The 13,995-nt window shown below is 43.9% G+C and overlaps 1 protein-coding gene across 1 annotated transcript; it reads left to right on the plus strand.

Moving 5' to 3' along the window:
- Window positions 1–874: 874 nt before the first annotated feature.
- On the plus strand, window positions 875–13,555 carry rfc4 (replication factor C (activator 1) 4). Its single transcript, XM_083647778.1, has 11 exons — window positions 875–1,006; window positions 2,425–2,548; window positions 2,846–2,924; window positions 3,225–3,304; window positions 3,540–3,659; window positions 6,384–6,527; window positions 7,103–7,223; window positions 7,373–7,498; window positions 8,879–8,959; window positions 11,744–11,857; window positions 13,118–13,555. Exons 2-11 carry the CDS (start codon window positions 2,433–2,435, stop codon window positions 13,211–13,213), a joined length of 1,077 nt encoding a protein of 358 aa, XP_083503904.1. The 5' UTR covers window positions 875–1,006; window positions 2,425–2,432; the 3' UTR covers window positions 13,214–13,555.
- The last annotated feature ends 440 nt before the right edge of the window (window positions 13,556–13,995 follow it).

A 13,995-nucleotide genomic window follows, 5' to 3' on the forward strand; every position in this document is an offset into this window, starting at 1 on the left:
GATCTCTCACCATCATTATTGTCATTGTCAACTAGACTGCACTCCAGTGATTCTGCTCCACATTTTGATGAAAGCAAACATGCATGGAGGCAGGGGCATTTATCATCTTTCCATGTACCCATTCCCTCCCGGGACCGTGGAGATTGCCTGGGAGACGACCATTAGCCAGAGACATCTGCGGCTCAGCCTCACCCTACCAGTCACTTAGCTTCACTCTGCCAGCCAATTACAGCAGGCCCACTGAAAGCTCTCCGACCGCTGAAACATGCAGCATCAATGGCACACAGCTGGGAAACAAAGCACAGCATGATCACAGGCAATGAGTGCTGCTGTGTTGATTCAGAAATCACCACTGTGGTCATGTATGTACGGTTCATTCTGCAATATGTTTGATTATAGTGAGTTATAATGTATTTATTTGGACAATAATATTCATATATTTGGACAATATATATATATTTGGACATTTCATATATTTGGACAAAAATTAAGATGAGTTTTTAATTATGTTATGTTTAATTATGTCATGTTGTATAATTATGTTATATTAACCTAGTATCTTACTATGTACCTAGCTTGTAACTAAAAGCCATTTCAAAGCATGCAGTCTGAGAATAAATGAAAGGATGGGGGTAGGTAGAGAATACAGGAGAGAGGAGAGGAGAGGAGAGGAGAGGAGAGGAGAGGAGAGGAGAGGAGAGGAGAGGAGAGGAGAGGAGAGGAGAGGAGAGGAGAGGAGAGGAGAGGAGAGGAGAGGAGAATTTATGGGAGGGGAGATGAGGGGGGATGTCCAGCTTCAGCATCCGCCGCCTGTGATTGGACGACACAAAATGTCGTAGGCGGAAGTAAGGTTCTCCTCCATGGCGGGAAATAATTCCGCCGCTACACATGTCAACAACAGAGCCCTGTCAGGCAGATGTCATAAGTAATATCACAGCCTTTTCGCACTAAGATCACTGGAATATTTGGATCAAAGTTGATTGCAACAACAGACAGTTGTAAGACGGTAAGAGGGGTGCGTATTTGCTAACGTGAACTGGTGAACTAGTTAGCTGAGCTGTTACAGGCTAGCATGTCTTGGGGTCTAGTCTATGGGATGGGTCTATGGATGCTGTTGCTAACTTGCTCTTTAGCTAGCTAGAATTCACTGGTGTCAACGTTAGTTCATTACGTTGCAACATGTCATCGTATAACGTTATAGCAGTGACACCGCATGCAATTCAATCAGCTGTAACATTGAATTCCCGTCTCATGGAGAGACATGTAACGTTAACGTGACGCCAAACTCCTCTCAAACAAGATGTTGAGTTTCTTATCAGCTAACGTTACATACACACACATTGCAGAACATTACTTCTGACTCTTACCTATTCTTTAGAAGTCGCCCTTGAATTCGGCATACGGTATAGTTAGCTAGTTAGCTACGCCATACCTAGCCGTGACGCACAGCAACAACAAGGACGTTTCCTTTATAAATGAAACTTCCTTTATAGTTGTGCTTGGCGGCTACGCCATACCGAACACTGTTTAATACAATAACATTTTAACTTTACTGGTTTGCCTGCCGCAAGCTTTTTCTCCGTAGGATGGCGAAAGCATGGTTGATTTAGGCACGAGGAGTGATGATTGATTAATTAAGGTTAGAGTTATATCAGTGTAAGCCAATCAGAGACAGAGTAGGGCGGGTCAGGCACCTTTGCCATCCTGGGGGGGGTGATGCATTCAAAGCACATGCATATGTTGGGGTTTCACAATCACTGTAATTGAATGTTTATATGTAATGTTTAGTGTTTAATAGAGTTAAACATCCAACTTTTAATTATTTCCCTTGGTAGACAGAATGCTGAAAACGACAGAATACTGCACTATTACATCGAAAGGGGATTTATTGAAGGGAGACAGTCCAAAAAGGAGCCCCAAATGTTGTTGAATGTTGCAGGTTTTATCCCCCCCCCCCCCCCCCCTTTTGTATTAATAACAACAATAACAAACACATGCTTGGGACATCCTGATCTAATGCCTGGGTCTGTCTGCTTGCCTGTGTGGTTGTGTATCTGTGGATGTATACGAGGGATCAGCCGAGCAGCATTTTGGTAAACAAACCGCGTCACTGGGTGGCAATGGAACCCTATGGAGCCCAAGTGGCGCGAGGCTTGAGTGGCTGACTCTAGCCAGTTAACTCTTGTTTACATTTTAAAAACTGCGACAGTTCACACAACGTTAACACGACATGTATATATTATACATACAAACTCTTGAGCTACTTCTGCTCTCACTCAGAATGGCAAAATATAAGCGATGTCATGTATAGTTTTTGAGATATTAACGTTTGTTTGGCACAACCCATAGCGCGGGGTTCCGCATTTCTGGGTGGCAAGTGACGTCGCGCTGATTCATCCCATTTGTGGCTTTCACTCAACGCAGGAGGAGTCATGCAGGCCTTTTTGAAAGGACCGTCTGTCCAAGCGACCAGACCTCAGAAAGACAAGACAGCAGCAGGGCCCAGCACAGAGAAGAAAGCCAAGCCTGTCCCCTGGGTAGAGAAATAGTAAGTGTGAACACTGAACAGCAGAGGTGTTATGTCTTATTATGTATCCCGAACCCGGACATCTCCACCTTAATGTCACGACTGTTTATAATCTGTCTGATTGATGGATCAAAACTCTCCTTGCCAAGCTATAGATTATTCATAAATGAGCTAAAATATATTGTTCAATTAAAAATCAAATGTAAATCAAATTGAGCTGCTGTGTATGTTGTCCCTAATTTGATCACCTCAGCATTGGCATAGCTCAGCCAACACGCTGCTTACTGACAAGCCAGGCCTCGTTTCTGTCATCCCCAGCAGGCCAAAGTGTGTGGATGATGTTGCCTATCAGGAGGAGGTGGTAGCAGTGCTGAAGAAGTCTCTGGAAGGAGCAGATGTAAGTGTCATCCTCCCATAGAAAATAAGAGTTCTCCACCGGCCCGGGAAATTCAAACCCGAACCGACCTGGGTGAGGTGAAGCCCGAGCCTTTCACATGGTAAAATAAGGGTGGCTGTTAAGTTTCAAGTTTGAGTTTCAGCCAGGAGATATTTGCTGTTGCCAACACATCCCAGTATCAGTAACAATACATCCTTTTCTCCCACTACTCCCAGCCTGATGATTTCATGGTTTAGGAGACCTTCATAGACATTGATTGGACAGATGGCAAACGCCAATGTGCATGTGTTTGATTTGCAGCTTCCCAACTTGCTCTTCTATGGCCCTCCTGGAACAGGAAAGACTTCTACCATCTTAGCCGCTGCCAGAGAACTTTTCGGGTGAGTGCAGTCAGTGGCAGACAGTACTTTGGCTAATGTTGTTAATGGTGTCATGGTTAAGAAGTAGCGGCTTTATCAAGTTTCATAACCGGCCACCAACCTCTGTCTGTTATCCTTTTTTTCCATCATATCTGTATTGTTTTGTCTCAGGATGGACCTGTACACCCACAGCTGTGCAGCTTACGTATTTTGTTCTTTATTGTGTTTCATAATTCCCCATCTCTCTCTCCTGCAGTCCCGAGCTGTACAGACAGAGGGTGCTGGAGCTGAACGCCTCAGATGAACGAGGCATCCAGGTGGTCAGGGAGAAGGTGAAGAGATTCGCCCAGCTCACCGTGGCCGGAACTCGCACAGAGTGAGTCAACAGACTTAACACTCGCACAGAGTACAGACTTAACACTCGCACAGAGTACAGACTTAACACTCGCACAGAGTGAGTCAACAGACTTAACACTCACACAGAGTGAGTCAACAGACTTAACACTCACACAGAGTGAGTCAACAGACTTAACACTCGCACAGAGTGAGTCAACAGACTTAACACTCACACAGAGTGAGTCAACAGACTTAACACTCACACAGAGTGAGTCAACAGACTTAACACTCGCACAGAGTGAGTCAACCGACTTAACACTCGCACAGAGTGAGTCAACAGACTTAACACTCACACAGAGTGAGTCAACAGACTTAACACTCGCACAGAGTGAGTCAACAGACTTAACACTCGCACAGAGTGAGTCAACAGTCTTAACACTCGCACAGAGTGAGTCAACAGACTTAACACTCAAGATTCAAGATTTTTATTGTCACTCCATAGTACAAGTATCACATGTGAAATTCTTGTGCTGTAGACTCCGTTACAACATAGTGCAAAAAATAAAAACAAATAAATATAAACAAGAGGCAACAAGCAATAAATCAGTAAGACACGCCACAGACAGTGGCGTATTCACTGCACATATGTGCAAATGGCATGAACATACTTTAAACATAATTAAACATAATAACATTCTGTTAGGTGCAAGCTCGCACAGAGTGAGTCAACAGACTTAACACTCGCACAGAGTGAGTCAACAGACTTAACACTCGCACAGAGTGAGTCAACAGTCTTAACACCGTTTTGAGTTTTAGACAGATTATAGCCACGTTAAAATGATGTCAATTTCAATGTTAGATTAATTTTGACAAGTCATGAAATTGCTTTCTTTTTGCCCAGGTGTGTGAGTGTATAACTGATGAATAATATAATTCATTTAAGAATTCAGGGTTCCCACAGGTCCTTGGAAATCCTTGAAAGTTGATGAATTTGAGAGAGAAAAAATCAAGGTCTTGAACGTTTTAGAAAATTGACATAAAATAGATGTGGGTCATTGAAAGTGCTTCAATTTATCTATTTTATGCAAGTATAGACAACATTGAAGTTCTTTTCATATTTCCCCCCCCTTAACGTGTAACACAGTGCAGTCGAGAAGTGTTCAAACATAGAAGCCCGCCTCTCTCCTTTTAATTGTTGTTTGTGAGCTTCTGTAAAGCCTGCTAGTTCTCATAAAAAATCTGTGTTGTAATTTTTTTTTCTATTATTATTATTATTATTATTATTATTATTATTATTATTATTATTATTATTATTTTTAGAACAATACAAGACGCAATACAAGACAAATAAACAGGATCAGACACAGGGGGAAAAAATACAGACATAATCGACATTCAACCTTACAACATGGTGCTACCAGCCGCATAAGGTGCTTATGTGCTTGTAAGAGATAATGTGCATGGGGGTCCATGAGATACCAGCCGGGCGAGTCACCCATCTCCCCTAACCTCAGTCACTTGTCACTCAGTCTTAACCTCATTAAAGTAGGCCGCAAACGGCGGGTCCCACCCAGATAGATCTTTTAAGCAAGTTAGTGTTGTAACAGTAATTAACCTTGATCCACGTCTCAAACGATGCCATGCTGGGTCCTTCAGTTTGAGGGAATTGGGCCAGGAAAGTCTTTGAAAAGTCCTTGTGTGTGGGAACCCTGATAGCAGAAAAGGCTTGGGATGCTGTTGCCATGGCTACGGCCTATTTTCACGGGACATTTCTCCCCCGCGTGTCGTACAGCGAGGCTGCTGGACCGCACAGAAATACACTTGTGTGACTGAACAGCCCAGCTGCGACTCACACGGCTAAACCCCTCTTGTGTGTCCGTTCCACTTTACTGGGCTCAGCAGAGACTCCAGTGATGTCAGCAGTCCAAAGTGATAAGAATCTCACTAGTTGTGTTTCCATTACACTCAGAAATGCGCAAAATCTAAATATCGCAATATAAATTGGGCAATGGAAACAGGTAAATTTCGAAAAACCTCCCAAATATCGCAAAACGTTTTTGCTCTCTCATGAGGTGGTTTTTCAGACGTGTCGATATAGCAGTTTATCGCAAAAGTGGAATGGAAACACATTTTTCGCATTTGCACGTCATGTGACCCATCTTCTCCTTTGGAAAAGGAGCGGAAAATGAAAGGAAAATGAGGGAGAAAGGGTTCGAAAAACCGTGGCAAAACCTCCGCAGCAACCTAGCAGAAAGACGAGTGTTGTGCAAAAGCGGAGCTGGGGAAAATAGATCATGTTTAATGACAGAAATCGCTCCATGGTGACAGGCTGCCTGTCTGTGTGCGCGCAGTTGTAGGCTACCTTTTTTCCTCTGCCTCTCGCTCTCACTGCATTCACCGCAGCCAGCAACATGTTGGGGCAGGGTACGACACTCATTTCTTTTGAATTGGTAATCAGGCTCGTTTATATGCGTTGTAACTTCATGTTGTGATTTGCATTGACCATTGGTTGGATTTGAGCATGCAGGGGACGGGATTTGGGGCAGATCCCCATGCGTAATCACTGTGGCAGCTGCTGCAACGGGGAATTGCGTTCAGGTGTGTGCGCCGTCACTCAAACTCAACTTCAATGGAAACGCCTACAAGTCGCAATTGTACATTGTCGAACTTGTAGAAATATCGCAATTATTTTGCGAAAAACTAATGGAAACACAGCTAGTGATGCTGTGTTTATGAATGTAATGTTGTTGTTGTTGTTGTGCAGCGGGAAGATGTGCCCTCCCTTTAAGATCATCATCCTGGACGAGGCGGACTCCATGACGAACCCGGCCCAGGCCGCTCTCAGACGCACCATGGAGAAGCAGTCCCGCACCACCCGCTTCTGCCTCATCTGTAACTACGTCAGCAGGTAGCCTGGCTGAGCTCACACACACACACACACACACGCACACGCACACGCGCACACGCACACGCACACACACGCACACACACAGTACAAGAAGATCTTTAAAAAGGCTTTCTGAACCCTGCAAGTAGCCTGAAGGATGCAAAAAGCAACTCTTCCACCCCTCTTTGGACGGCACGGTGGCTCAGTGGTTAACACTGTTGCCTCACAGCAAGAAGGTCCCGGGTTCGAACCCCGGTCCGGCCCAGGTCCTTTCTGTGTGGAGTTTGCATGTTCTCCCCGTGTCCGTGTGGGTTTCTCCGGGTGCTCCGGTTTCCTCCCACCACCTAAAGACATGTATGTTAGGGTTAATACTCCTGTCAGTGCCCCTGATCAAGGTACTGGCAAAAGAACTGGAGTTGGTCCCCGGGCGCTGCACAGTGGCTGCCCACTGCTCCTAGTTCTAGGAAGGTTCCTAGTAGAGGATGGGTCAAATGCAGAGGATGAATTTCCCCAAGGGGATAAATAAAGGATAACTTAACTTAACTTAACTTAGTAGTACAGTAATAACTGATAACTGAATCCCTCATATTTCGTAGGATCATCGAACCGCTGACCTCCAGATGTTCCAAGTTTCGCTTCAAACCTCTCTCCAATAAGATCCAAGAGGAGCGCCTGCTGCAGATCTGCGAGAAGGAGAACCTCAAGTACTCCAAAGAGGTAAAACCAGGACTACAGTGGGGCGGTTTACCCAGTAAGGGTGCCGATTTGACACACTCACTGAGTCTGTTGATGTCAGGGTATAGATGATTACCCTCTGTCTGTTGGTGTCAGGGTATAGATGATTACCGTCTGTCTGTTGATGTCAGGGTATAGATGCGTTGGTGAAGGTGTCTGAGGGCGACCTGCGGAAAGCCATCACCTTCCTCCAGAGCGCTGCCCGCCTCAACGTCGACAAGGAGATCACACACAGCGCCATCATCGAGATAGCCGGGGTGAGAGCTACACATCCAGCAGATGAACAGCAGGGCCTTCCCTTACATTCATAATCAAATTCACTTCATATCGGGGATGCTCAGATGTTGAGCTAGTGCATGTAAACACGATATCCTGTTTACAGCACTTGGGATGGTTCTCGTACAATCTGCATGCTATCTGCTTTACTAAATACAGTTGACTAAAGCAGATCATGTTCTTTAAATCAGAGGTTCTCAAACTTTTTTTTGCATCAAGGACTCCCTAAACTTACACAAATTAGACCACGGACCTCCATTTGATAAGATTTTGTCCCCAGCTAGGGTCCCCCATTTGATACGATTTTTTTCTTTTAGATGTTTTATTATCAAAAGTGTATGAAACCCATGACCAAAATAGTCATCCTTTCTGTCACTGTGTTATTTATGGATGGTATTATAGTGAAAATAAATCAAGGACATCTGGGGGTCCCCGGACCCCACTTTGAGAACCACTGCGTTAAATGGTTGCGGTTAGGGTCCGAGGCGGTGTTAGGTCCCTCTGGCCAATCTAACGCTTTGGCAACTGATCATGTTTACAATACATGTGTCAATTAATACAGGAATCAGGGTTATCTACAGGTTTCAGAAAGTCAGATTTAAGCTCAAACAAACTGACAAAACAAGCCTATTAATGTATGATTATGATGATAAGCCTGATTTTAAACAATTGTGATGATAATATATTAATTTGTTTGGATGGCAGGCGCTATAGATGTAAATATTATGTTTGTGTGTTCACTGTACAGTATATCCCCATGGTGTCGTGTGATGTTGCTTAAACTCAAAGCTATGAACACAACAGACTGTTAATCCTTCCACAAAAGTAGAATAGGATCAGCAATGTATCAGATTCATCAAGACACATCGCTAAACAAGAGTGGTTTCTTGAACATCAGGGTGAAGTCATACCTCTTCCATGGCCTCCAACCAGCAGATCTAAACATCATTGAACCTTTGAGAAGTAGATTTCTACCTCCTTCATGGCAAAGGCTGGACATGCCCCCTTATTAGATACTTCACATTCATATATCGATAGACTTTCCCCTGATTTTGTCGGCCCATATAACAGAATCTGAGCTGTCGTCACCATCACCAAACCTCTCTGCTGCTGGATGTGCTGGATTGAAGCCTGGTTGGACATGACAGATTAGCAGATTAGGGTTGGGGTTCATATTCCATGTAGCAAGGGACTGACACAGCTGTTGGTTCATACGGTATATGAGACTGGAGGAACTGGTCATCTCAAATTGTAACATCTGTCCCAGATTATGTCATGCCCTGAAGGGCCCACCACACACTTGAAACCTTGCTCCGCTAAAGTCCTATTGTGTGTGCTTGCTGCTGCTCTGTGTCCCGTAGGTCGTCCCTACCAAGATGATCGACAACCTGCTTGAAATCTGCTTCAAAGGAACGTTTGAGAAGCTCGAGGTGGCTGTGAGGGTAGGTGCTCCCACAATAGTCTTCTGTCAGGCACGTTAAGGCCAGGCACCACAGCTGAATAGGGACCACACAAGAAAAATAAATCTGAATGACATTTTATGTCGAGTATGGTTTTTGTATAATGACCCCATTTTATTTTTCATGCTCTCATTTTAATAAGTAACCAAGCAGCTGGTAATTTACAGTACAGAGGCATTGTTGTTGTTGCTGTTTTTTTGTTAGGAAACATGTCAAATTTGGTAGCCATATCTATAAGATTAAAGTGTTTTGCTTTTGCATTTGCATCACTATCACCTCTAATTGGTCTATCACCAATTAGTCTAATTGGTCTATCACCTCTAACAGGTCCCCCTGTTACAGAGACCTTGACTGGTCAAATATTCAGAGGGAGTCTTAATATCCACAGTGTTAAACTATGGAAGCAGCCTGTCAGTGAAGGTGTGTATGAGTGTTCTTATCACTGAGCTACGGGTTCGTATCAGGATCAGAAAATGACAGTTGTCCTCTGTTCACATCCAGATGCACTCTGATCCTCTGGAGCTTCTTCACTGGGAGAACAGTGACTGGATCTGAGCATGCTATGTATTCTCCATAATCCAGACTGTATCTGTTCCTCTGGACAGATTCCGCTGCCACACCCAGTTGCCAGACTGCACTGCCTCCAACCTTAACATCCCAGCTCCTGAGTTCCTGAGGTAAAGCCCTCTGATCCCAGGACAGCACAGTAGGGGGTTAAACCTCTCTGGGTTTTCAGGAAGCTGCTGTTTCTCTCCATATCTCACACGGTCAGATCTTCAGACAGGATGAGTTCTGGACAGGTAGCGTTTGGGTCCAGAATCACAGGAGTGGTGGAGACCATCTCCTTCATCTTGTCGCAGACTGTGAAGCTCACAGGTGCCCAGGTGTTTGGCCTTGTCTATCAGAGCTGTGGATCATCCAGCAGGGGGCGCCGGACTCTTACCCTTATAACCTTGTAGTTCTGCAGGAATGAGACATCTTCAGCTTAAAGAGCTGCTATCTCTCTGCTCAGACCCTCAATCTTCTTCTTCATTGTCTGACTCTTCTGCTCCTCTTCCTCCCTCAGAGCAGTGGTCCTGGCCTCCTTTCTCTTGTAGGAACTGGTGAAACTTCTTAAACTCCTCCTTCATCTGCCTCTCTGTACATCGGGCCTGGACCTTAATGTGTTCTGCTTGTTTGATGACAGATTCCTTTAACTTCATTAAAGAACTTCCATTTATTCTTTAAGGGCTTCAGTGACTCCTGAAGTTCCTCCTTGTGAGGCCGTGCAGCTTCTTCGATGGGTCTGAATCTGTGGTCGGTGTGTGTTTTTGAATCTCGACAGACGAGACACACTGGCTGCTGATGGTCCAGACAGAAGAGTTTGAGTTTCTCAGTGCAGACTGACTGCAGAGAAGCTCAGATCCTGCTGAGTTACGAGGAGGATAACACTTTGTATTCGTTTCTCTGTCCACCAGCTTTGCAGACAGGCTTTACAGAAGCTGTGGCTACATGTGAGGAGGACAGGATCTTGAAAGATGTCATGGCATACGGGACAGGAGAGATCCTCCTCTGATATTGGATTGGATTAGCCTTTATTGTCTCCCATAGGAGAAATTTGTCTTGGGCATTCAAGAGAACAAACAGTAGGTGGCGTCATAGCACACCGACTCATACACACACACACATACACAGTACAATCAAACTACAATTAACATTCAATACCACTATCCCTACACATCAAAAACATACAGACCAAGATGATCTGATATTGCACAGCCCTTTGCAAAATAAATGTTACCCTTCCCCCCAAATAGGTTGAAATGAAAAAAACATTGCACCGGAAGACGTTTTCTCTCTGACTGAAGCCGAGAACTCACCAAAACACCAGTCAAACAGGAAGTGAGTCAGTCTGTGGTGTCGAGTGGTGTTTCTCTAGATCTCCTGCACACACTGTGCAGTCAGCAGCAGGTTGAGGCTGTTCATTGTGTGCACTCAGCAGCAGGTTGAGACAGTATTCTGTTCAGTGTGTGCAGTCAGCAGCAGGTTGAGGCAGTATTCCAGTATTCTGTTCAGTGTGTGCAGTCAGCAGCAGGTTGAGGCAGTATTCTGTTCAGTGCAGTCAGCAGCCAACTGAAGGCTGTTCATTGTGTGCACTCAGCAGCAGGTTGAGGCAGTATTCTGTTCAGTGCAGTCAGCAGCAGGTTGAGGCAGTATTCTGTTCAGTGTGTGCAGTCAGCAGCAGGTTGAGGCAGTATTCCAGTATTCCCTCCTGGAGCTGTCCTCCCTCAGTGGAAGGCGTGGGTTTGGTCTGTCTCTTCTCAGTGAGGAGAGGAGAGGGATAATGACAGCCTGTTTCCTGGTTTGTGAAGCAGATAAGGATCGGACCTTTGATTATCATGCTAATAATGATTAACAGTCGCTACTGTACCATGTGATTTGGCACGTGACTCAAGGCAGGGGTGGAGCTGTAGGGGGCCTGTGATTGGTCACCCCTGGTGCCAGGAGAATTTTGAGAAAATGGCTTTGCACTTTGTCTACTTGATGCAGCTAGTATAAAAATGTAGTTATTTTTGATGACTGTTTTGTATACTGTGTGGGGAAAAAACAAAACAAAATATAATTTATAAAAATTGACCACTTCAACCAACTTCACCTGTGGTGCCCTGCCTTAATAATACCACCGTAATGTAAGAATTCACCGCTGTTGACTTGAGCAATGGAATGTCCGAGGCTTCGTAGCTCACGACCTGTAGCTCACGACCTGTAGCACTCCTCCTCTCTCAGAACATGGTGGATGAAGGCTACGCAGCCACGCAGCTCCTGAACCAGCTCCATGAGGCCATCATCGAGAAGGACCTGAACGACAAGCAGAAGTCAGCCATCGCAGAGAAGATGGCGGTAAGTTAGCTGACACACAGCGCTCTTGAATGAAATGACAGTAGTTATTCAAGCAAACATTTCCCAGTTGCCAAACTTGATATTTTACTGTATTTATCTTTTATTTGGTTGTCTGATCTGATGTGTTGGGCAAGTTACTGAAAATTAGTCATTAGTTACAGTTGCTGCTAGTCATAATAAAAGTAATTAGTTACTAGGGAAAGTGACTTTTGCGTTACTTTCAAAGGTTTGCTTCGATTGTTTTATTAAAGACATACTGTCAAATGGTATTTATCATTGTACCTGCATGATGGGATACTTGAACATTGGCTTATTGGGGAGGCCTATAGACCATAGGCTCTGGCTGCGGCGCGTGGAGTGTTTTTTTGCCAGGCAGGGAGGCGGCGTCTCTCCGTGGACTAGGTCCGATGATCATAAACCGGATAATCAAGGGTAATTGAGTTACTCTCAATTTCAAAAAGTAATTATTTAGATGACTAGTTACTGTCAAAAGTAATTTAATTACAGTAGTAACTAGTTACTCCCAACACATGCTGATCTGAGCTTTTTTTATTTCTCTGCATGTGAAATTGGTTCATTCTCAGCCTCAGGTAATAAGTGTCCTCATGTCTGTCTGAAAGTTGACTCATCTTCTCTATCCTCCTGTTTCTCTCTCTGAAGCTCCTCCCCTCCTGTAATTATCTGCCTCATTTCCTGTCAGTGCAGTGAAGTATCACCAGGACAACAACAAACGGTGTACCAGAGTCCTCTCATTTTAGAAGGATGCTACAAGGACAGTGTTAATATGGTGACAACAACCATGAGGAATCATGAAGTCCCCCCTCACAGCCAATCAGTAACAAATATGTCGCCTTGTTATGACCTGTACGAGAGTGATCCATAGTCGATTCCATTCGGGAGAATATTTTTTAGTTCAGTTTTATATTAAATAAAAATTAAAAAAAATCTGTGTAGGGGTGTAAAAATATATGTATTTGTACCGGACCGGTTTAGGTTCAATATGCATTGCAAAATAAATAAGTACACTAAATAGAAATATGCAAAAAATACAATACAATAAAATTAAACAGTTCATCAGACATATCTCTGGTATTTCTACTTTTGTGCTGTATCGAAAATGTACCGAATCGTGACACCGTGTCGTATCAAACTGAACTGTGAATTTTGTGGAGCATTACACCCCTACTAGAGTGTATGTTAGGTATCCTGATGCCTTGTAAATAATTTAAATCTGTTTGTTTCCCTCCGTCTGTCTGTCAGGTGGTTGATAAGTGCCTGGTGGACGGAGCAGACGAGTACCTGCAGATGTTGAGTCTGTGTTCTATCATCATGCAGCAGGCCTCGCAGAACAACTAGTGCTCACCTCCAAACCAGCATCTCCTGTCCAGACGAGCACTGCGATCCACCTCAGAGAAGAGCAGGGTCCTCATGTCGACTCATACATGGACGAAGATCCCCTCTCCCACATGGTCGTGGTGGTTTTTCAGTTGAACTGAACTCATTCAATGTTGTCTACTTTAGTCCTGCCTCACTGAAGCCAGTGGATACCACAGGCTAGGCTAGTAGCACCTGTTACAGCTATCAACAAGTTTCTCTCTTCGTTCAGATGGCTCCGTTTCCTTTTCATGTCACCATTTACCGACAGATCTTTGTACACATTTTGTATTATTTTTGGACTGTAATAAAAAGTTGTTTGTATCTTCTTGTCAGTTTGTCTCTTATCAGTGTCCATTAAGGTTCTTTTTAAATACTTTACTCACTGTGATGTGCTAAATTGGATGTCTTTTTGTTTTTAAAGCAATCCCCACCTGCTCAAGGGACAACAGAAGAAATTAGCCTTTGTCGACAATCTTTTTTTTTATTGTATTCGATCATATTTGGTGTAGTATTGGCAAATATATTTGATAATTTCCTTCCACATAAAACTCAATTTGTCATGTCCATCTGTCTAATTGCCTGCCAGTCAAAACATCACATTGTCATTTCCCCCTGGTGTGGGTAAGTCTAAAATAATGTTTATAATGGTGGGGGGGGGGTGGAGATATAATATATATTATATAATATATATATATTACTTTCATGAAAGGAAATATATTGAGGTTTTATGGACATGATTTTTGACATTTTTAGTATGTAGG

This window comes from Poromitra crassiceps (genome assembly GCF_964638095.1).
Source record: "Poromitra crassiceps genome assembly, chromosome: 12".
NCBI classification, from domain to species: domain Eukaryota; kingdom Metazoa; phylum Chordata; class Actinopteri; order Beryciformes; family Melamphaidae; genus Poromitra; species Poromitra crassiceps.